Source organism: Mustela nigripes, chromosome 3 (genome assembly GCF_022355385.1).
Source record: "Mustela nigripes isolate SB6536 chromosome 3, MUSNIG.SB6536, whole genome shotgun sequence".
NCBI lineage: Eukaryota > Metazoa > Chordata > Mammalia > Carnivora > Mustelidae > Mustela > Mustela nigripes.
Window position 1 is genome coordinate 49,039,117 of NC_081559.1, and position 22,595 is coordinate 49,061,711.

General features: G+C 42.1%; 1 protein-coding gene across 1 annotated transcript in view; it reads right to left on the reverse strand.

The window, feature by feature from the left end:
- NEB (nebulin) overlaps positions 1–22,595 on the reverse strand; it is a 207,481-nt gene that overhangs the window by 19,456 nt on the left and 165,430 nt on the right. The window contains exons 113-131 of the mRNA XM_059393958.1: positions 21,669–21,773; positions 19,191–19,295; positions 18,738–18,845; positions 18,013–18,117; positions 16,344–16,448; positions 15,828–15,932; positions 14,868–14,972; positions 14,669–14,779; positions 13,849–13,959; positions 13,508–13,609; positions 13,294–13,398; positions 10,562–10,672; positions 9,780–9,884; positions 9,125–9,229; positions 7,635–7,739; positions 6,112–6,222; positions 5,573–5,683; positions 4,965–5,078; positions 4,117–4,221 (exon numbers count right to left, since the gene is read on the reverse strand). Of these exons, the coding sequence (XP_059249941.1) occupies positions 4,117–4,221; positions 4,965–5,078; positions 5,573–5,683; positions 6,112–6,222; positions 7,635–7,739; positions 9,125–9,229; positions 9,780–9,884; positions 10,562–10,672; positions 13,294–13,398; positions 13,508–13,609; positions 13,849–13,959; positions 14,669–14,779; positions 14,868–14,972; positions 15,828–15,932; positions 16,344–16,448; positions 18,013–18,117; positions 18,738–18,845; positions 19,191–19,295; positions 21,669–21,773 (2,034 nt within the window). The remainder of the gene's footprint in view (positions 1–4,116; positions 4,222–4,964; positions 5,079–5,572; positions 5,684–6,111; positions 6,223–7,634; positions 7,740–9,124; positions 9,230–9,779; positions 9,885–10,561; positions 10,673–13,293; positions 13,399–13,507; positions 13,610–13,848; positions 13,960–14,668; positions 14,780–14,867; positions 14,973–15,827; positions 15,933–16,343; positions 16,449–18,012; positions 18,118–18,737; positions 18,846–19,190; positions 19,296–21,668; positions 21,774–22,595) is intronic.

Below are 22,595 nucleotides of genomic sequence, written 5' to 3' on the forward strand. Positions count from 1 at the left end.
AAAACTTTATTTCTCACCAAGCATCGATAATTAAACCAACCCTTCGGGGCTGCCTCTTACAGAGAGGGTGACCCCTCCCTGCCTTACAGACGAACTTTTAAAGGGCAAAGGCCATGTGGTTGAATCTGGCCACACACAGGTGGCCAATGAGATTGTAACACACAGAGAAAGCTGCACAGTCATGCTAGGTCCCACAGGGGTGGCCAATTGAATTACAATTCACCCCACAGTAGCTATTTGAACTAGGATAACACCTTGGCACCCAAAAGGCGGGGCCCACACTTCTTGGTAGCTAGGGAGACAGTATGTGCGCCCCACTGATTGGATGTCTCCACCTGGCCTGCCCCGCCCTTGTATTTGGGCTCTGTTACCTGGGACTGGTTACCCGGACTTGCTTTTAAGTAAGTCCCCTGACCGGAGGGGCAGGGGGACAGGGTCAGTTTAAGTTTTAATGCATAAACAACAAAATGGCTGTTCAACTGAGATGGAGCTGCTCTGGCTAAATAGGCCCTTACATGACTACCACAGGGAAATGGGCCAATGGAACCTACAATTGCCGTTCCTGTTCAGCAGAAAGTCCTTTGTAGTTTCAGGACAGTTCATGGATGTTAGGGAGTTCTAAAGCAGAGCCCTCTTGTGGTTAGTGAGCACCCTGTCTTTTCTTTCTTGGAGAACTGAGTCTGGGCATTTACTAAAACCCATTGTCACGGCAAACACAGCAGGAGGAGGCCCTGGCTGGCTGGTCCACACAGAGGAAGGTGACAGACAACCAGGCTCCTGGCAATGGGGGGGTCTACTCTGAAGTGGATGGGGCTGTTTAGCCAGGAGCCACATGACCAACAGGCAGGGAGAGAAAAGCAGGAGGGTTAAGAGCCATCAGCAGGCCTCTGTAAAGCTGCTGGCAAGGAGATTTTTGCTGCGCTCTGCACAGGTATGTTGGAGTTCCTGGCTACCAGACACAAGAGGCAGGCAGGACCAGCAGTCGCTTCCAGAATGCGTCTCTGACTAGAGGCTCTACTGAACAGACCTGGGGCCATCATTATGACCAGCTGACCAGCCATGGCTGAGCCAGCCATCACCGTTCTTGGGCTTTCCTGCCCTGGCCCCATGCAGGCCGCTGGCAGGCAAACAGGCTTGATCAATTGGATGCAGAAAAGCCTATGAGGAGACCCAGCTGAAAATATCCACAAACCCTAACTGACCAGTGGATGACTAACAATGAGGCGCAGTTACCAAACAGGGAGAATTCCGTAACTTGCCCTCCGCATCTTACCCCTTGAGAAACAGCCCCCACCCACCACCTCCTCGAAGACTGCCCTTCACCCCTGTGGTGTCTGAGGCAAACTTCTACCTCAGGTAGAATTCTTTTGCCTCAGGTGAATTCTTTCACCGCCAGGGCCACCAGCTTCCACCTGGTCATGGGCCCACATCTGGTCCCCCCATCTAGTTGAGAGACACCCCACTTTGGCACCACTCTGCCTCCTCCTCCCCCCACACCTATGCCATCAGCCCCCGTGACTGAACAGATTCACTTCCGTTAATCTTCTGCAATCAGTAGTCAGAACACTTACTCCACCTTAGGGCCAGACTACTGCTGGTCACTGAGTCCTTTCAATTTTCTCTCCATCTTTATTTAGCTCCAGTTTCTTCCTCTTTTCAGGGAAATTTGGGTGTGGAGGGCTGAGGAAAGGCTCACTAATTTGCAAGGGAATGAAACTATTCCTTCTATATCTCTTTCATCTAAATTGTATTACACACAAATTACGAATTACATTTATGCATTGATAGATTTAATCTCCTTGAAGGCAACAAAGAAGCCCTTTCAACCAATAAGAGATTTCAGTCTAGACTTTGAACAGGAAGCCAGTTAAAACAAAGATTTCTGGGAAGAAAGCTGCTCACCACCTTCCTTGTTCCAGAAAAAATCACCTGAATGACTCCTCTTAGTTATGATGAAGTCCCAGAACCTAAGTCAGGTTCGGTGGGGTGAGGAGGTTCGGAGCCGACGACTAAAGAAAGAATTCTTAAGACGTCGTTGGTGCAAAATGGTGGTTTATTAAAGCACGGGGACAGGACCCGTGGGCAGGAAGAGCTGCTGCCCCGGGTTGTGAAGGTGGGCATGTTATATACCCCACGGTTGGGGGGAGGTGGTGAAGGAATGGGAGGTTTCAACAGAGTTCTCACATGCTAGGGAGGGCCTACAAGGTGCCGGGGGGGGAGTCTTTGCCCTTATGGCCTGATCAATCTCGTCTTTAGGTCAGGCACTAACATCAAGATAATGGGGGATTCTTGGTGCGGTGTTATGATCCGGCTATCATTTACATTCCTTTCTACCCCAGTCTCCTCCAGTTTATGGTGGGAGGGGGACATTAGGGCTTCAGGAACCAAGAGTTATTTGCCTCTGGAAAATTGTGCTATTGATAAGGTAACCTCCCTGTTTAGGTCTCTAGGACATCTTGTAGGGCAAGGGAGATTCCTGTTCTGCAGGATTGCGATCCCTGCAAGTTAACTATTTATCGTTTTATGGCAGTCAGGGGTGCCTGAGGAATGCTACACATATGGAGGGGAGTGGATGAAGGGGGGGGGTGCAAGGCGCCAGCTTTTGTTGTGTCCTCAGCCAGCCTCCTGCTCCCTCATCAGTTATGCAAACATAAGGCAAATAGTTCTCGCTGTCCTGGGAAAGGGGTAAGACCAGTCCTTCTTTTCTTTTTGTTTCATTTTCTTAAGATTAGGCAAAAGCTGCCTTAGCTGATTTGCTAAACTAGTGCTAGTCACTAAGAGGAGTGGTTAGCTTGCACTTGGAATTTGGCGGGTATTCTGAGAGGAAAGGCATTAGGAAGTACTTAGTATATTATCCTGAATTTGTAGGTCTGTTCACAGTGCTTGCACTGACTCCCCAGTATGAGACTTACAATTCATAAAATACATACTTTTCACTGCAAATGGAGAAGCAATTTTGTAGAAAGCACCAGTACCTCTGTGCCGCTGAAAGGTAAATACTAATCTGAACCGGGAAGGAAGAAACCTGCCTGGCCATGTCTTAGGCTTTGAGGAACCCGGCGGGGGAAAGCCCCAAGAGAACAGAGTGAGCTGCTTCACTCTTCCCTGGAATAGGCCTATGCTCTGGGGTTTTCCTTAAAGATTAGCAGTGGGAAAAGGCTCAGGGTTATAGGGCTGACAAACCTCTCACAGCCTCAAGAACATTAGCCTCCTTCAATGAACACAACGTGGTAGTTTGGGGCCCAGATAATTTTGGTAATAAAATGCTTCCTTACCCCACCTCCCCCCAAAGGGTTTGTTTCTCCCATTTGAATATATCTGTTTCTTAAATAAACCATTCTCTACTGATACTTCTTCATTTCTTATTTTAGGATATAAAATTATATGTTGCTAACGAAGGACTTAAATCCATGATTCCCCTGACCCAACTGGCCATTAAGAGATCACCTGTGATGATTAAATAAAACAAAAACAAAGAAACAAATAAAAACAGATTTCCAGGGCCAACATCAGGATAACTAGCTTCAGAATTCCAGGGTGGGCCAGGAAATCTATACTCCCCTGTGTTTATAAAAGCACAGCCCGTCTCAGGCCACTATGGCTTTATAATTCATTGCTCAGAAGACAGTTGGGAGCTTCTTAAAGTGCAGATCTCTGATATCGCTGAAGATTAAAGCCAACAGGGGTACATCCTGGTGTTTCCTCCATTTTCAGAGTTATCCCTCACGGAGGAAGTAGGGTTAGATCGAGTGGTTGCTGGGGATGCCCGAGGTCAATCTGGTTAAGGAGCTTGACAATCCAGGTATGGATTATCTATTTTGTTCCTTCCAGATTCATACATACAGTTTACATCCATGTTAGAGGAGATTTTACAGGTTAAAATACTGTTTCGTTAACACAGATGCTACCATGTAAGAGTTCCTCAGTACCTCAAGTTCCCTCATGAAATCTATCTTTATTCTGATGCGAAATCTGACCTCTGACTCAAACTTGCATCGCAGATGAATCCCTTCTCCTTTACTGGGCAAATCTGTGATTTGAAAGAGCCTACTTGGGTATTAATGGAAAGACTTCCTGACTGGGGGTTATGAGTGATATTGCGATGAACGTCCTTACCTGGCTTGAAAGGTTCTTGACTTGCTGGGCATGAATGATCTCTGGAGTATCAACCACAGAAGTGAAATTGGCTTTTTCCATTTCTGCTAGCTGCTTATACTTAATCTGCAAAAGAACACCCAACACTTAGGTAAATGTTTGCAATGTACATATTTGTTGATTTCATTTGAGTATGAGGTGGTCAATATTTCTTTTCCAAAAGGATTCATTCATTTGAGACTCAACATATAGTTTTTCCTCTTGTGCTTATAGCTTCGTACTAAAGAGTGAGATTCAGAAAGGTTCAGTCCTGGTTGTTGAAAGACTTACTATCTAGTTGGGCACAGAGGCTGGGGGAGAGAGAAAGAGTGGGAAAGGAGAGAGATGATCAACACGGAGTAAGTATGGACTGTTTACATACCTAAGAGCTGGGAGCAGAACAAATAAGCAAAAGATAATGTGGGATGTTAAAAACTACCTTTTAAATTTAGATCCTGAAAGAAGGCAAAGAAAGAACTCCCCAAATGTCCTAAACAAGGAATTCTGGTGCCGAATGGAGCTGTGGGTATTGACTAAGAAACCAGACCAGGATGTCTGAATCTGTCCTAGCTTCCAGCTCCCCAAATTCCCCTTTGCTCTGAATGTCTTTTGTGGCTATAGACTCAGAAAGACAGATGAAAAAAAGGCCTCTGCTCCTTCTATCAGAATGGATTTCACCAGGTAGATATTTTTAAAGTGCCACTCTAGACACAGTACTATTAATCAACCAAGCAAGATAATAGAAAGACAACACTGTGACCTTGTAATCACTTTTATTCTTTTCTTTTCTTTTCTTTTTTAAAAGGTTGACATGGAACAGTAGCACTGACCTGGCTGGCAATATCAGTAGCATTCTTGGCCCTCATGAAGTCGGGAGTTTCATTGGCCATGGCATTCAGGCCTCTTCCTTTGACTTCTAGCTCCAAGTCTCTCTTATATTCTTTCTGTAGCAGCATTTAAAACAAGAGTTACCCAACTTCCACGACAAGGTAGTCAATGCACAAAGAGACTGTAAATCTATGTACTATACCACTATTTGGTTGCTAGTGTTCACCTTTGCTATTCCCCGTCAGCATGTAAGGCTTCCTTTTGAACACTTTTAGCATTCTCTACTTAAAGTAAAAAGGACATTTTAAATCTGGTTTGCTATATAACTAGTCCTGAACTGAGGTGCATAACACTCCAGTGTGGTTTTTTAATTTAAATGAACACACCAAATGGTTCATGATCAAATCAAATCCTATTAGATAAATTAACAGATTATGACAGCCAATGGACACAAACGATAATATTAACTCACTGGAAACTGAAATATATTTTATTTAACAGTTAATAACCATGTTGGATATGGAATTTGAAATTCAAACTTCTATCTCTCTTCTTTCTCTTTTATTTTTTGTGTAACTTGGCTAGGGAGGAGAAGACGCTCCGATCCTACCTCGTTGAGGATCTGAGTGGCATTCTTTGCTCTCAGCATGTCAGGCGTGTCTTCCATTTCACTGAGACCCTTCCCACGGATGCTTTCCTCTAGGTCTTTCCTGTATTCTTTCTGTATCACAAAACAAAAGCAACAACACTGACCAGAAAGCCTGGATCATTCCTCCTGGGTGAAGAGGAAAAACAAGCAAAGACAAAAAACAAAACAAAACCCTCCAGTTTAAAAAAAAAAAAAAAACCCTCCAGTTTTAAGTAGTGACAGTTTAGTGATTAAAGATATGATAAAGGTGGAGTATAAGCCTCATCGGTTGATATGAAATATCAAATAAGAAACTAGCACATTTCGTTAGGTATTCAGTTAAAAAATGAGAAGAATTAATGTGGGTAAGAGATTAGGTGGTAATACCAAACACATGTGAACCCAACTTGAAACCCGCAAAAGTTAGACGGTGATGAAAATGGCAGAAGGATCACACTGATGAGTGTCATTAGTGCAATTATTGGGATCAAGAGCGAAAGCAAAGACCACGTGGGCACTACCTCGCTGGCTATTTTGGTTGCATATTTGACATGTAGTAAAGCTGGTGTGACCTCCAGGCCTGTCAGGTTTCTGCCTTTAATGGACTCTTCATAATCTCTCCTATATTCTTTCTAATGTGATTAAGAAGGAAACACAAATTTAAAAAAGAATCTTTATTACAACTTATTTCTCATACCTAGGAAGAAAAAAAATTACAAGACGGTCCTTCACTGTATGACCCCTTAACTGGATCATAGTTTTGCTAAAGGTCACACGTTTGAAAGGTAGTCTGGTTGTTCTGGAAATATTTTGTTTACAACAAACGGCCTCAAGGAAACTCAGAATTTGAGAAGCCTTGTTGGGCTCCTCATTCATATGTCCAGCACTGCATCTGGGGCTGCCCCACTGTCTGCCTCATGGCAGGGAAGGACAGTGGAAGGAAGCCTGTGCCACCAAGACTCTGAATCCGCTGTCATCTCTCCTGAGGCAACAAGAGTTTACTTCTGAACTAAAAGTAAGAAAGGGGAAAGTAAGACTGCAGAGGAAGAAAAGCCTGAGGGCACGAAATGCAAATTTGGCCTTTTTAATAATCATGACTTCTTATTTGTAATCTCTGAATAAAATGGCCAATGAAAACATGGAGAAATCCTAAGATTTTGTCCTCCACTGAGAGTCACAAGCTCCCCCATCTCCTCTCCAATCCCTGGTCTAGGATGTCTCATCCGGAGATTTAGAATAAATGCTAGAACTCCATTTTAATAATTTTTAATTTCGATAGAATTTTAAACTTACAGAAAAGTTGCCAGACTAGTACAAGGAACTTCCATAAACCCTTTACCCAGATTCACCAGTTTTATGAAGTTATGTTAAACTTTTGACTATTTGGCCTTCTTTAACACCAGAAAGCTTCACAAAGTACTACTTTATTAATAACCATTTATCTTTATGGTTGGGGATATGCCCTACAGGGGAGAAGTAAAAACCCAAAATAAGTCTGTTTCCTAATGAAAACAGACTTTCTAAAATTCAAAATAAGATTCCATTGTTCTCTGTCTTTGGTTAAAAAGGAATAAAAAGATTTTTTAAAGATACTTGTGCTTACATTTCTAATATAGGAAATATGGCATCTTGACATCTGATGTTTTGATAAACATCTTGATCATTACTCTTTTGTTTGGCCTGGGACTTCCTATTAAAAGTAATCTAAAGCCAAGGGTGGGTCTGCAGAGCGAACTTTTCATTTATCAAAGAAAAATTCATATTATATTCAATATAATTTCAGAGTTACTAGTCTGCTATGTTCTAATACTATGAAAATAAAAGAGTTGAAATAAAACATAGATGCTAAATATTTACTGTTTGGAACATTTAGTATAACTGAATCATAAGATTTGATATGGAAACATTTTAGTGAGCACATGAAAACAAGTTCCATCATCTACTACTTTTGGATAACAGAAAGCTGGATACATGTGTGTGAGCAGAGCTGGTCTTGAACAGCTTGATGGCATGTTTGTTGTGTGATGTGTTTCATAGGACGTACCCCACTTTGCATTTGCTGAGACTCTTTGGCAGTGATGTACGTTGGTGTTTCAAAGTCCAACATGGGCTTTCCTCGTTCCTTTTCATACTTTTCTTTGTATTTCACCTAGTGATAAAGAGGCTTATTAGATAGATCTCCTCCAGCCAATTCCCAGACAGAGACTAGTGTAGGGATAGTATTTTTTAACTGATATACTAGTCCACATGGTGGCATCTCATTGCCACTCAAAACAGGTTCTTATGTTTCAGATCTAGTACCTTTTTTGTTGTTGCGTGGGAGAAAACACCCTTAAATCAAATTTGTGTTCAACTCAAGGAAACAAAAAAATCATTGCCCAAGAATCAGCTGAGAGACAGACCAAGGGAAGGAAATACATGGGGACCGTCACCCATCTAAGAAGGTCGGCTGAGATCTGATAGGTGTAGATGTGAACACTGTAACTACAGCATCTGTCAATATTTCTGGGAAAGATCTCTAGTTTGTCTTTCCTGAGGACTTTTATCAGCGACCTGGGCTCTCTATTCGAGAGCTAACACATGCAACTTTCTATGTCAAGAACAGGATCTAGGTCATAATCAGCCCCATATTCAATGCAGCCAATAGTAGTTCATATAAAAATGAGAACTAGTTTACCTGTCGACTGACTTACTAAGAAATCTGATGTTCTCAAAAGAGCCCCAGTGCTATTTTACGAATACAGTATCCTCATCCTTACACATACAATGCCCCAATCCGAAGGAGGATGAGGACATGCAATTAGGAGTGGGGGCGGCCCACAGATATTCAGAAATGGAAAGTCAGAGAGGCAGAGGCCCTTGTCCACACAACATCTTCATGGCAATGCTCAGTCTCAGCAGTCTTGCTGAAAACAGAAATCTGGGGGCACGGGCTGCTTCACAGTTGACATGAAGACACTTCTAGTAATTTTTCCCTTTCTGTTAATGCCCAACAGGGAACCTAAATAATTCTGGTTATGTGACAGAGGAAGTCATGTGATAGTAAACTCTTTCTCTGAGTCCTTTCTTTTGAGAATCTTCATTATTTTACAAATTTTCGATTCCTTAAATACCCACAAATATTTCAATGGTCGATCTAATCATGTTACTTTTCTGCTCAAAATCCTCCAAAGGCTCTCTCCCATCATTGCAAGGTTTCCTAAGCTGGGGTACAGTCTCATGAGGGAACAATTGGGGTTACTGCAAGGGGATTATCCCCCTCATGGCATAATCTTTTTGCTTTCAGCCCATCAGTGATCTGAATAACACACACTGCATGCACAGGGACTATTTCTTCAATACGTGTTGATGCTGTTATTTATAGCATAAAATTTTGTTTCAAAATGCTGCTAAATTCCAAGCTCACCTATAACCTTGGATATTTTCCTCCAGCAATCATTATTAAAATTATTACTACCATTCTTAGGGGGCATTTATGAACATTTTTGACACTGTAGCTGAACGCACATCAGAAAACAGTCAGGACTGACTTACTATGCTCTGCAGCTCTGTGGCCTCCTTGAGATGAAGCTGCTCCAGGTTATCAGGTATCGTGTGGTAGTGGCCTTTACTCTTCTCATAGTTCTTCTTGTACTGGTACTGAGGGGAAGAAGGCACAAAGGCACACGCGCTGGAAAAGCTGCTCAGCATTTCGGTTTTTCCTCTTTAGGTTAGACATTTACACAGCAGCATTGTCAAGTCCACACTAAGAGCAGCAAACACTAAATGGGGGGTTACACAAATGTGTCAGAGGAGGAAGAGCCATGTCCAGAACTGCCCAGTTAATACCGGATGGCCAGTCCTTAGGTTATATGGCATATGCAAAGGAGGTGTGAAAAGTCAAAAGTGAAAGAAATTATTCCAAACCACAATTCTATGTTCTTCGAAGGAGGGAAGGGTTTAGTCAATTGGAAAATAAAAAGATTAAATATTCTAAGAACAAAAGCTTTTTCACATTCTGAGAGGTGTCAAAATCCGTGGAGAGTTGGTAGACTAATGCCATAACCTGGAAGGATGCCTTCACATAAAAGAGCTTTCTCATAAATCTGGTGTCTCGGGAGCAGAGAAGGAGATGTCTGCGAGCTCAGCAAAGGAGTTCAGCTGCAAATGGGTGAAACATGCCGTTTCTACAGCAAACGACTAAGCTTACAGAACTGGCAAGGTGGCTGGTATTCAGCACATGATTCATTATCAGAGATTCCTTCATATCAGTCACAGGTTTATGAAGTTTCTTCAGGTCGGCCTTATATTTAACCTGCATGTGAGGGGGGAAGAACGAAATCACATAAATAGGAACCGGCAGACAGCACCAATGGAAGCCATGTAAGAGACCCCATCCTGAAATAAATTCTGGAGCTGATGAAAAAAATGCACACACCTCGTTTGCAGTAACTACAAAGTGGAAAACAGCTCAAGTGTCCATAAACAGATGAATGGAGAAGTAAAATGTGGTGTATACACACAATGGGATATGATTTAGTCACAAGAAGAAATGCAATTCTGACAAGTGCTATGACAAGGATGAACCTTGAAAACATGATGCTAAGTGAAGTAAGGCAGGAAAAACAAAGGACAATTACTGTATGGTCCCACTTAGAGAAGATTCTCTAGTAGGCAAATTCATTGAGACAGAAAATAGATTATAGAGGTTACAGAGGCTGGGGGGAGAGAGGAAGGAGTTATAGCTTAGTGGTTGTACAGTTTCTGTTTGGGGCGATGGAAGTAATGGTGGCTGTTGGACAACACTGTGAATATAATCAATGCCACTGAACTGTACATTTTATTTATTTACTGATCTCTACACCCGTGGGGCTCGAACTTAAAACGCCGAGATCAAGAGTGCTCTTCTGAGAGCACTCAATCATATGTTTAAAAATAGTTAAAATGATAAATTTCATGTTATATATTTTGCCACAATTAAAAAAAACATACCTCACTTGCGAGATTGTTAGCATCTTTCATGACTTTGTAGAGCTGGCTGTCTTTTGGATTGAATTTCGGTGTTTTGCCCTTCTCTTTGTTGAAATTTTCTCGATATTTAACCTAATAGCAAATGCAAAACTCCAGATTATTTCTGAACATCAATTAATTTGAAAACTGAGAAATGGAGGAACTACAAATACAAAGAATATGTTATATATAAAGGGATCATATAACTTATGATCCACACTAGGATGCTTTTAAGAGTAAAAAAGAGCACAACCAATAGTTATGTTGGGGCAACAGGGAGTCAAGGGTAAGAATGAGTTCTATGGTATTCGCCTTGCTCAATTTTTATATTATTCAGAAGTAGGAAAGATACTCATCTTTTTTTTTTTTAATCAACCAACAGCTAATTCACTTTTTTATTTAAATTCAATTAGCCAACCTATAGTACATCTTAATGTAGTGTCCAATAATTTATCAGTTGCATATTACCTCCAGTGCTCATTTAATCACAAATCATCTCTTTTTAGTGCAAAATAAAAGTAAGAGGAATAAGGGGTAAAGGCTTCAGGCTATATTCAGTGATCTAATGATTTGGAGCCTTCTGACCCTAGTAGCCAGTGAAACCAAAGGCATTTTAGGTCACCTGTAAGGAGTTTAAAGAGGAGTTGTAAATGATCCACAAGAGTGAGACATAAGGAATCTGTTAAATTAGGAGAATTTATTATAGTTTTAAAGTAGTACTTTGGCTATATCATTCTGATTTTTTTTTTAAGATTTTATTTATTTATTTGACAGACAAAGATCACAAGTACGTGGAGAGGCAGAGAGAGAGAGGAGGAAGCAGGGTCCCTGCTGAGCAGAGAGCCCCATGCGGGACTCGATCCCAGGACCCTGGGACTGTGACCCGAGCCGAAGGCAGAAGCTTTAACCCACTGAGCCACCCAAGAGCCCCATCATTCTGATTTCTTTTTTTTTTTTTTTAAAGATTTTATTTATTTATTTGACAAGCAGAGATCACAAGTAGGCAGAGAGGCAGGCAGAGAGAGAAGAAGAAGCAGGCTCCCTGCTGAGCAGAGAGCCCGATGTGGGGCTCGATCCCAGGATCCTGGGATCATGACCTGAGCTGAAGGCAGCGGCTTTAACCCACTGAGCTACCCAGGCACCCCTCATTCTGATTTCTTAATCAAAGAAAAAAATTATGCCATTTTTCTGACATGCGGCAAAAAAATGGCATAATTTTTGAGTAAAAAAGAACAGAGCGTGTGGGGAAAGCCCTTCAATACGATTTTGATCTAGAAGAAAGAAGTGAGATGTTTTGCCATAATGATAAAAATAAGATTAAGTATACCTTTAGGATACAAAAAAGATTATGCAAAGGGCTAACTTTAATTTAAAAAATAAGCATAAATACCAGCTTACTCTACTAACAGCCACTCCAAATTTTAATATATTTTAAAAAAATTTCCAAGGTCATGCCATCATTAAGGTAAAAGCAAAGAAAAAATCTGATGTTGAAATTTTGAAGACTTTGCTGTTTTTGAAAATTGAGAGGCTTGCATTTCTAATCCTACATTAAACCTCAGATGTGGAGGCTTTACTTCCTCTGGAAGGCTTGTCTCAGGGACTGTAACTTCTCAGTGTGACCCCAGCCCCAAAGGGGTTTCCCAGTGTGGGGCCTCCCCTATCCTGACTTTGATGCCTGGCTGATACTTGATACTTGCTTAGAATAACTCAAAGGCCAAAGGAGAGGGTAGAGGCACAGGCTGCATCTTACGATGCTGCTGTGATGAGACATTTGAAGAAAACTAACGCATTCATCAGGGATGTAGGACAGACATCAGCAAGCTGACATCTCTTTTCCTTTTGCTCATCTACTTTCTTAACCTCAGTCAGGGGACTGACCAAGTTACACTTTTTTCTGTTGATTTTGTGTTGAAATGTGTGGAATGCTATAGAACTTTCTTGAAAGATTTACTTCTGTGCACACTCATCCCCTCCCTCTGGAACATGCCGCTTGGAGTAGGAAGATAGAGTAGACGTGTCTATAGAAAATGATGGAGTAGACTTGCTCAATAAATGTGATATAATTGAATGAAAGGAAGAGAGCTGTCATGCCTATGTAAAATAGCTGAAGATGATGATTTACTGGAAAGCTCAACAGAATGAGGCATTTTCCCTCAGCACCCTGGATATACCTTGATTACTTTTCACCCCAAACTGTCATTATTTATCTATGGAAATGAGGTTGAGGACATCCGTTCACCCCCTTAGTTCTTAGCCCAGTCATGTAATCTATAGATGTTGAATGGCAGAATAAAAGTGACTGCATCTGGTTGGGTTCTAGAAGTTTTAAATTTCATGACACTTGCCTGTTAAATGCCCACAGGTGACTCAAGTGTGAATGCTACCCTTGGGATACAATCTCACTACCTGAGAAGAGGTGCCAGTAGGACCTCACAAGCCGATATTTCTCTTCCTGAAGACTGTTAAGCACTCAAATAGCTAGACACACACCCATAAGTGGAAAAGTGGAGAATGAGAAAGGCCTGAAGATCTCAGAGAGAAACAAGAGACAAGGTCCTTGCTAGACTTTTACAATCTAATTTTTCAAAGCTCAGCAGTGCTCTCCAAGACCCAGGATCTCTCTTGTTGCTACTTCTGCACTTCTGTGCTGAGAATCCCGACTTCCTGCGAGGTTTTTCATGCGAGAGCTGCCACATACCCATCTGGATTACCTGGCTGCTCAGCCTGGCTGCCTTCTTGGCCATTTCAATGTCTGGGCGACCGAGCATGCTTAACCCATGGCTGCCTTCCTTGCGGTGCTTGGCTCTGTACTCCACCTGAATCAAAGAAAACCGAGATGGGCAATACATTCTAAGAGGTGGGTGCCTTGTCATACTCTGTGGCCGTGACCTCTGGGGAGCAGGTGCATTTTCACCACACACGTACCTCACTGGCCTGTTTGGCTGCCTGCGTGGCCTTCTTGATGTCTGGCCGATCAGCCACTGTGGTGTAATGCAGGTTTTCCTTGGCATCTTTTTTGTATGCAACCTTTATTTGGAGAGAAAAGAATGTTTACTCATGTGGAAGATATGCTATCTTTGAAAAAGTCCTCATCAAGCACAAACAACCGTTTTATTAAAACCAAACCAATTTTTTAAACCACCATATATTTTAAACTACCAGAGAGGGAAATTAGGAATACCACTGGATGGAACCAGCCCACTAGGCACCAAGTTGGGATCCATGGACTCAGCACGACTGTGGAGAGCGTGGACAGGGGAGCTTACATTGCTCTGCTTCTTGGCCACCTCCATAGCATGCTTCACGTCTGGGGGCTCCAGCATGATGGAGTAGTTGGATTTCCCTTTCTCCTTGACGAACTTCTTTTTGTAATTTGTCTAAATAGAGCCAGAATCACTTATGTGAGCACAGGAATCTGGGAAAAGAACTGATTTACTTGAAGAACTGTGAGATCTCCATGAAAATCCATGGCTCCCCATCCCGGCGTCAGTCTGGAACCTGGATCTCTGACCCATATGCTAGCTCTTCCTTGTCCTGTCTGTCCTGGAGTCCAACACTTGAAACACAAGGCAATCTTGGGAGAACTGACTACAAGCAAATTAAACTCTTTCATTTCCCATTTCTAGCTTTAGAAAACATATGAAACCATACAGGGCTCATAAAAATATAATAGCAAGATTATGAAAGCATTATTGATAAGGACAAAGTGGGCAGGGATTACTTAATTACAAAGTACTGATTTTACTTCTCTAAAACTGTTCAGTTTTAATGATAGGAGCGGCCATTCTCAATCAGCAACGCTTCCTCCTTTTATTAACGCCAGGTTACTAACATCTTATATTGCAGATAACAAGTCCTGTGGCAAAATGTCCATTTGTCATAGTTGCCATAATAGGAAACCTAACAAACACAGAGTCCTCCTTTAAAGCAGAATTGAAAATTCACACATAGGCACTGATGACAGTAAGAGTGAAGCGATGTACAGAAAAGCACTTAGAAGCAAAGAGGCAGCTTGCCCCAGATTTCCCTGGATTCTAAGGTAAAGTGGTGTTGCTGCTGCCAAGAGTCCTGGAGCTGGTCACTTACGTCACTGACATTCTTGGTCACTTCCTTGACATGGATGGTGTCCCTGGTCTCTGGCAGTGTTGTGTACGATCCCTGGGCCAGGTGCTTCTTGACATAGTCCTTGTACTTGTTCTGAGAGAATCCACAGAGAGCCTGTTAGAGTGTGCGCCTGGGGCATTAGCCCAAGAGGGAAGCAGAGCATATGTTGCTGGAAGGTTACCTCGGACACCAGATTGCTGACAGTCTTTGCCAGGAGGATCTGAGGAGTGTCAGGCACAACATGGCAGGTTCCTCTTTCCTTGACATGTTTCTCTTTGTATTTCAGCTGCAGGGGTGGAAAAAATATATAGATTTAGCTCCTCTGGGTATCTGGTATATATTTACTCAGTCCCTGAGTCACTAGATAGAGCTGGGAAACAGAATCACTGACACAGTAAGGACACTAAACTCAATAAAAGATCTGATGTTTGGAAATCTTGGGAACTATACAAAAAGACTTTCTTTCTTCCAAGTTGAGGCTTTAATGATGATCAAAATGGATCTCATGATGAATCTTTATACCCCTAGCCTTAGTTCAAAAGACCTTTTTTTTTTTTAAAGATTTATTTTTATTTTTATTTATTTATTTGACAGAGATCACAAGTAGGCAGAGTGGCAGGCAGAGAGAGAGGAAGGGAAGCAGGCTCCCTGCTGAGCAGAGAGCCTGATGCGGGACTCGATCCCAGGACCCTGAGATCATGACCTGAGCCAAAGGCAGCGGCCTAACCCACTGAGGCACCCAGGCACCCTCAAAGGACTTTTGAATATGTCATTTGACCTGCTCCCGAATCCTGGGAGGAATTACTACTTCTCCTTTACAGATGAAGAAGCGAAGAAAGAATATGATCACTCAAAAACATATGCTTCCTCATAGAATCCAGCCAGGACGTCAGCTCCCAATTCTCGATGTGTGAATGATCTCACAGTGCGGTATACATGAGAATGGTCACCTGGATTTTCAAGCTTCCCCTGCCTGTCACCCTGCTCTGCCATGTCACTGGCACGCTCACCGGGTTAGGTTTGTATTTCAGGACCTGCGCCTGAGCTCCTACACCAGCAGCCTCCTCTGTCCTTCCCTGGTGTCGCTGGGGACTGTGCCACTGAAGTGGATTAGGTGTCATGGGAGGCACTGGATACTTACATCACTTTCTATTAAAGAATTCCTCAGGGCCAGCACCATGTCTTTATCATCAGTGACAGAAAGCTTGCAACCTTTGAGGAACTCTCGGTCCAGCTTATACTCAACCTGAAACAGAAGAAAGGCAAAGGAAGAAGCTGGCATTTACTGTAATCTGTAATTCTCCTTTTAAGGGTGCTAGGAAGACTGGCTACCAAAAAGGGGGCAGAGGCTTCCAGGCCCCTCACTGCATGCTGGGCTCCCGCCCTCCAGCCCTGTGGCCAGGACCAAGTCCTTCCCACACGCTCTCCCCCAGTTCCTCCCCAGCCTCACTCAGGACTCTACACCCTAGTGCCTGTGCCCAGCTGTGGGAGACGATAGGTCTGCTTCCTGCACTTGCTTCCCCTTCTCACATCACCCCCCATCCTTCTGGGATGTCAAGTGTGCTAGGCTGACACCCGCAGCAGCGGTTATTATGAGTGATTATTCATGCTTCTGTCTCAGGTGTGTCAGAGAGCCCGACCGTCCGTCCCTTCTCACATCGCTCTGTTGTAGGGACGACTTGGCTGCCTGGATGAAGTCTGGTCGGTCAGGGGTCCACCTCCAGTAGGCTTTGTTGGCTTCATACTGCTTCTTGTAGTCCAGCTGTTTGTAACAAGACAAAAATAGGTCATTTCATTCCATGGGCTGAATTCATAACTGCGCATGGCCTGGGGGGACACATTGTGCATCTCAACATACAAAATATCATTGTTCTTTATGCAAGCGAGAGCCCCAGTTAATATTTCCGGACAATTTATGCCACTAGTCAGCCACCGAAGAGGTCGTCTTGTGGGACTAATTTGTCTCAAAATAGGGGCTAAAAATTTTAAAGGCCTCCAGGTAAAATAATTCTACAATTCCTTTCACTGTCAATGTAGCTCATCTTCAGAGTCAAGGACTTTCAACATCTAGCTAAACTCAGGCTTGATCTTTTTTAAATGATTAAATTTAGAGTATTCATTTCATGCCAGGCACTTTTCTCAGTGCTTCCTAACTACTACCTCATTTAATGATTGCAATGGCTGCACGAAATTGACAGCTGAGGAACCAACCAGCGGGTTAAACTGCCCAAGGGGAGGCAGCTCATGAATGACAGAGCTGGGACTCAAACCACCAGAGACTGGCTCTAGAGAGGCTCCCACACTTGCTAGACCTTCCCTGAGCTGGCCATGTGGCTGCCTGGGGCCAAATCTGAGGCACAGGAGCACATGGTGCTTAATCTGTGTCCTGGGAAGAGCCCTCAACAGCAGGCACATTTCTTTCCTCACTCTTCATTGTTCTGTGAAGGTGTATTTTGCATATCAACTCTGCATGCTCTTGAGGAACTTTTCATGAGGTCTGCTTTATGATGCCCTGAGTTTTCTCCAGTTATTGTCATATTTTTCAAACCTACAACAGAGCTGCAAGAATCCTAAAGAATACCTGTATACCCACTACCTTGACTCTACATCATACATTATAATGTGTTTGCTTTTTCACACACCCATCCTGCTACCAACCCAGCCCTCAATCCATCCTTGGGACACCTGCAAGAGACCTGCCCACCCCTAAGGTATTTGCGGACCCTGATTAATATATGTTCTCTCTGACACTAGGGGCATTCACTGGGTTACAATGGTTTCATTATGTAAGAAATTCATATATTTTTTGAAAGTTAATACTTATCAAAATGCACAAAAATATCGCTGTGGTTGAGGCTTTAAGGTGAGCAGGAGAAAGACACAGGCTAACTTCTGGCAGCCTCAAGTGACTAAAATGTGCTTCTTTGCATGGGCATATGCATGTTTGTGTGTGTTTTCCAGAAGAATCGGGTTCTAAAGCAGGAAAAGACGAAGATATAGAGGGTAGAGGGAATGAAAGATGACGAGACAGTTTCCAACATGCAGCCTTCATTCCAGAATTAAATCTCCTATTTCTCAGCCACCTGGCAGAGAGGCTGAGTAGGTGTAACACTGTGGCACAGGTTTGGCCACCCTGGCTCTTCCCCACTCTCCTCTGCGAGAAGCAAAAGCAGCATTTAGATTCCAGCACCAGTAGTCATGCTGCTGGGGCTAACTCTTGATCCAGACTCATTAGAGCTCAATCACCTGAGGAGATGTAAAAGGAGGTCATGTGTCCTGCAGAAGCGAAATCCCCCATTAGCCTTGGGAAAGTTTCTGGAACTTACGTTGGTGTTGACTTTGTAGGCATCCTTGGCTGCTTTGATATGAACAGAGTCTGGCACAATGGTGCAGTTGGACTTATTTCTTTGGTAAACTTCTTTGTATTTCAGCTGGGGAGAAAACACAGTGAGTCAAGGTTAATTTTTACAGTGGCCCACCAAGCATCAAAAAGGCAAGAAATTAAAACCATCACTATAATACACAATGTTTCATAAGGCAGACTAAGTCTGTTGTGAAGAAAAAATGCTACCATGCACTTTCCTCAAAAGGTCTTGAAGTCCGTATTTTTCATCAATATCTCTGGTTATTGTTATAAGCAGAAAGGTTGGAGGAACAGATACAGAAATGCTTCATTTTTCTACAGTGAGAGGGAATGGGCTGCTCCAGAGAAAGGATCAAATAGAGGTTTATGAACAAGTGATGTTCATGTTTGAAGTACCAAAACTTATTTTAACATAAAAAAGTGAAAAAATATTTTAAAAATACTTTATAATTCCTGCCTTCATAAACAGTGCACTGGATGTATTTAACATTTTTCATGGCACATGGCAGAGAGGATCTGCTCAGCTGTGCCCAGTCAGTTCACAGAATCACCAGCAAAAAAAGAGATGATTTTGGTTTCAAGCCACTGGCTGACTCCTGCGCAGGAATAAATAACTGGACCAGGGTTCATTATGTCACGTTAGAAAGAGCCCAAGATGAGAGGGGCTGCGAACATTCTCGTACTTACATCACTAACTTCATCTTTGACCTTTCGGACGTGCAGCAACATGGGTGTGTCGTGGATTGTCGTGTAGCCTCTTGGCTTGGCCTTGTTGTATTCCAACTTATAAAGTATCTGAAGGAGAAGTAAAAGCAGAAGGAGACAATATTGTGCATCTCAGTTTACAATATAATGTAGCATAAAAATATGCATGCAAAGTGTTTTGTGTGCTTTTTCATGCACTTTCATGCTTTCTGCTAAAGCTCCACTGCCTCTAAATTGGCGTGTTTGCCAATTTAGTAAGAATAACTCTTTATTGTAAAAGAAGAGTTCTGAGCAGAGCAGGACATTTAACATCCCTGCCTCCCTCCCACTAAACAGCAGTAGAATCTTCCAGACATCGTGACAATCAAAAATGTCCCTCCACATTTGCAAATGCTCCCCGAGTCTGAGAATCCATCCTGCATTTCTTGCACTTACATCACTAATTTGTTTGTTGACTTTTGTGGTACGCAGGTGTTCTGGAGTATCCACGATTGAGGTAAACTTGTCCTTTGATTTTTCATAATCTTTTCTGTACTTGATCTAAATTGCAGAAGAGAAGAACAAGTTAACTTGAAGCAAAATAGAGGGCTTTAACGAGGGTAATTTTCCTCAAAAGAGTCCCACAGCAAATAGGATTATTAGATAAGCCACGGGGTCATACTTTCTCTTTTAATCTTAACAGAAATGTGGTTTTTTTTGTTTTGTTTTGTTTTTTTTTAAAGGTTTTATTTATTTATTTGACAGAGAGAAATCACAAGTAGATGGAGAGGCAGGTAGAGAGAGAGAGAGAGAGAGGGAAGCAGGCTCCCTGCTGAGCAGAGAGCCTGATGCGGGACTCAATCCCAGGACCCTGAGATCATGACCTGAGCTAAAGGCAGCAGCTTAACCCACTGAGCCACCCAGGCGCCCTTAACAGAAATGTTTAATGTAAAACTGTATTTGATAGCAATAGTGTAATGGAGTAGGGAAATAAATCATAATAATAAGTGACATTTTCCATATTTTTATACATTAGAAACCCATGCCCAGTGAGGTTAAAAAATATGAACTAAGGGACACATCTAGAATAAATCCTGGAGCCAGGATTGGATCCTTGCTCTCTGGACTCTGACAGATAATGATCCACTTAAAATATGCTGCATCGAATATGTATGATGTCTTAAGGTATATATCCATGTCAAAGATGAAACAGATATAAAATTAAAAAATGAGTATATATGGTTTAAAGTATTTATGATTTTTAAAAAGACATTCACTTTTTGTAATTTCCAAGTCATGAGTGTTTCCCATGCACACAAGCCATTTAAAGCAGTACAGATACAGAAAGTGCAACAAAATGTCATGCATGACTATTAGATGATCACATCAGAACAAAGGAACAAATTCAGGCAAACAAGATGTTCTTATGGAGACCTCATCTCCCTCATTTCACATGTTGACCTGGTGTCAAACTAAAGTGATAAAATTAGTTTCTAATACAAAAGACTGATTAAAAGCTCTTTTTTTTTTTCATGTGGGAACAATGGCATTTTATCAATATCTGGAAGTTAAGCAATTATCTGTTTTTTGTTTGTTTGTTTGTTTGTTTGTTTTTCTGCTTCAAATGTACCTTCCTCTGTGATGCAAAAGTGGTGGCAAGAGCTTCAACTGACCTTGCAGGAAGACAATGTTACCAGCAACACTGCCAACAAGTGTGTATGAGGACAGATATGCTGGAAATAACCTAGAGAATTAGCATCAAGCTCAAGAGGGGCCATAAATATGTACAGTACTCAAGGAGCTGCACCACGACCCTCCTCGTTCCCAAATGGTACACTTGCAGTGATCACTGAACAACGGATATTAAATGAATACATTATTCAGATATTTTAGATGCCACTGAATCTACTTATATCTCCATTTCTTTGGGGAAAATATTTAAAAAATTGAAATCAGTGTTATACCAGTTTGGAAATAGAGTCTAAAGCAGCCTCAGTTACTCTTACTGGGAGGCACTAGATGATATACGGATGTGGCTGCCACGCAGTCACATGTGGCCACAGGCAGAGGTCATGTGTAAGGAATGAATACTTATGCAGCAGGAAACCAGTCTGGGCAGGGAGCGGGGAAGGGAATCAAGGAAAGCGTAATGTCAACGCCCCCAAGGCTTCTCAGTCTCTTCTTCGCATCATATCAGACATTACCTGGCTCCACATGTGTGTGTTGTAGAGGGCAGTCAACATATCTGGACGTAGAATTTCATTACATCCTTGTTTCAGAAGCATCTTGGCACTAGATTTATATTTTCTCTGTTCATGCAAAGAGCAGTGAAGCACAGAAGAGACTTATGAAGACAGGAGAGAACAGGGCTCTATATCCCAATCACTTCTGAGTGAAGAGATGTAGGCACACACACTTCATGTACTCAAATATACATGTGGGTGAAGACACTAACAACAGGGCAGTACCAAGCAGAATGACTGCGATACTTGCAGTGGAGAATCCGTCATCCTCCCAAAAGGGGAATAATAGAGCTAGTCCCACCAACACCGCCTTACAGGACAGAAGACGTCACTGGAGTAGAAAAATACAGTTTAAGGAGTTCTGTCCTCTTTCCTTCCATTAATTTGTGTCTTTGTTTTCACGTCTACAACTCAATTTGCAGTTTACAAGTAGATCCTCCAGGAGAATAAAGGGTGAGAGGACCGACTTTTCTGTTTATCTTCACCACAGCACATGTGAGGACACAGAGTATGGACTGGCACACTCAAAGAGCTCATGGGCTCTTTGGGTGGCTAGACAGATAATTTGAAACGGAACATCCCAATATCATAGGCAGAACCTATGACATCCTTGCAGCAGACGGCACGACATCTCGTGAGAAATCTGGAGCACAGTCCTGCCTGGGCTGTCCAGCCAGCCGCATCACAGTACCTGACTGATCTGGTCGCCTGCGATCTTAGCCAGCAGATGTCTAGGCTCATCAACTACCAGGTGGTATTTATCTTTCCGCTGCTCATAATCAGCTCTGTATTTTTTCTGCTCAAACATCATATCAAATTATGGCAAGAGTACAACTTCAAGGCTACACAGCAATGTCCCAAGATAAACACTCCAGAGAGCCAGAAATAGGTCATTTCTAAAGATGGGCTTCCAAAGCATCCAGAATAGTAATAATATGGAGGTAAAGAGAGTCGATTGAAGATCACCTGGAGAAGGCTAGGACTTGGGATAGATCTGATTTGATGACACCAAAACTGGACAACCTTGTGCTTAAACATCTTCCATCTTTAAATATGGGGCCATAAGCAATGTTAGGCTTTATGGCATCTTAAATAAGGTACTAATGAGCTATAGGTTTACTATCTAAGGTTGTGAGAATCAAAAAGTATATTCGTGGGCAAATTCTACCAATTGTCTTATGGTAGTAAATTTGATTATAGAAGAGATCCCGGAAATCATTCGCAAATTAGAAAACAGTAACAAAATTTATCAAGACTGTATTCCTAGGAAGCTTCTGACAGTAATTCTTCAGTGATCCCGTATGGACATCTACTGAAAATGAACTAAATCATTGTTGTTAAAAATAACAAAAACAACAAAAAATTCACATATTGAAATAAATATACCTCTGGCCACATTTTCATTTTTAGATACATTTTACTAATTTTCTAACACTGTTTTTTGATTTCCATAAATCCACAGAAAATCCAAAGATAGTAAATTAAATATAAAACCATCCAAACGTAAGTTAATTTGTAGTTTGCTCATTTCTGCCATTTTAAGCTGAATTTAAATTATGGCAACAGTAGTTCCAGGAAAGACTGGGTAGACTATAAAGGAATATTTTGGGTGCAAATG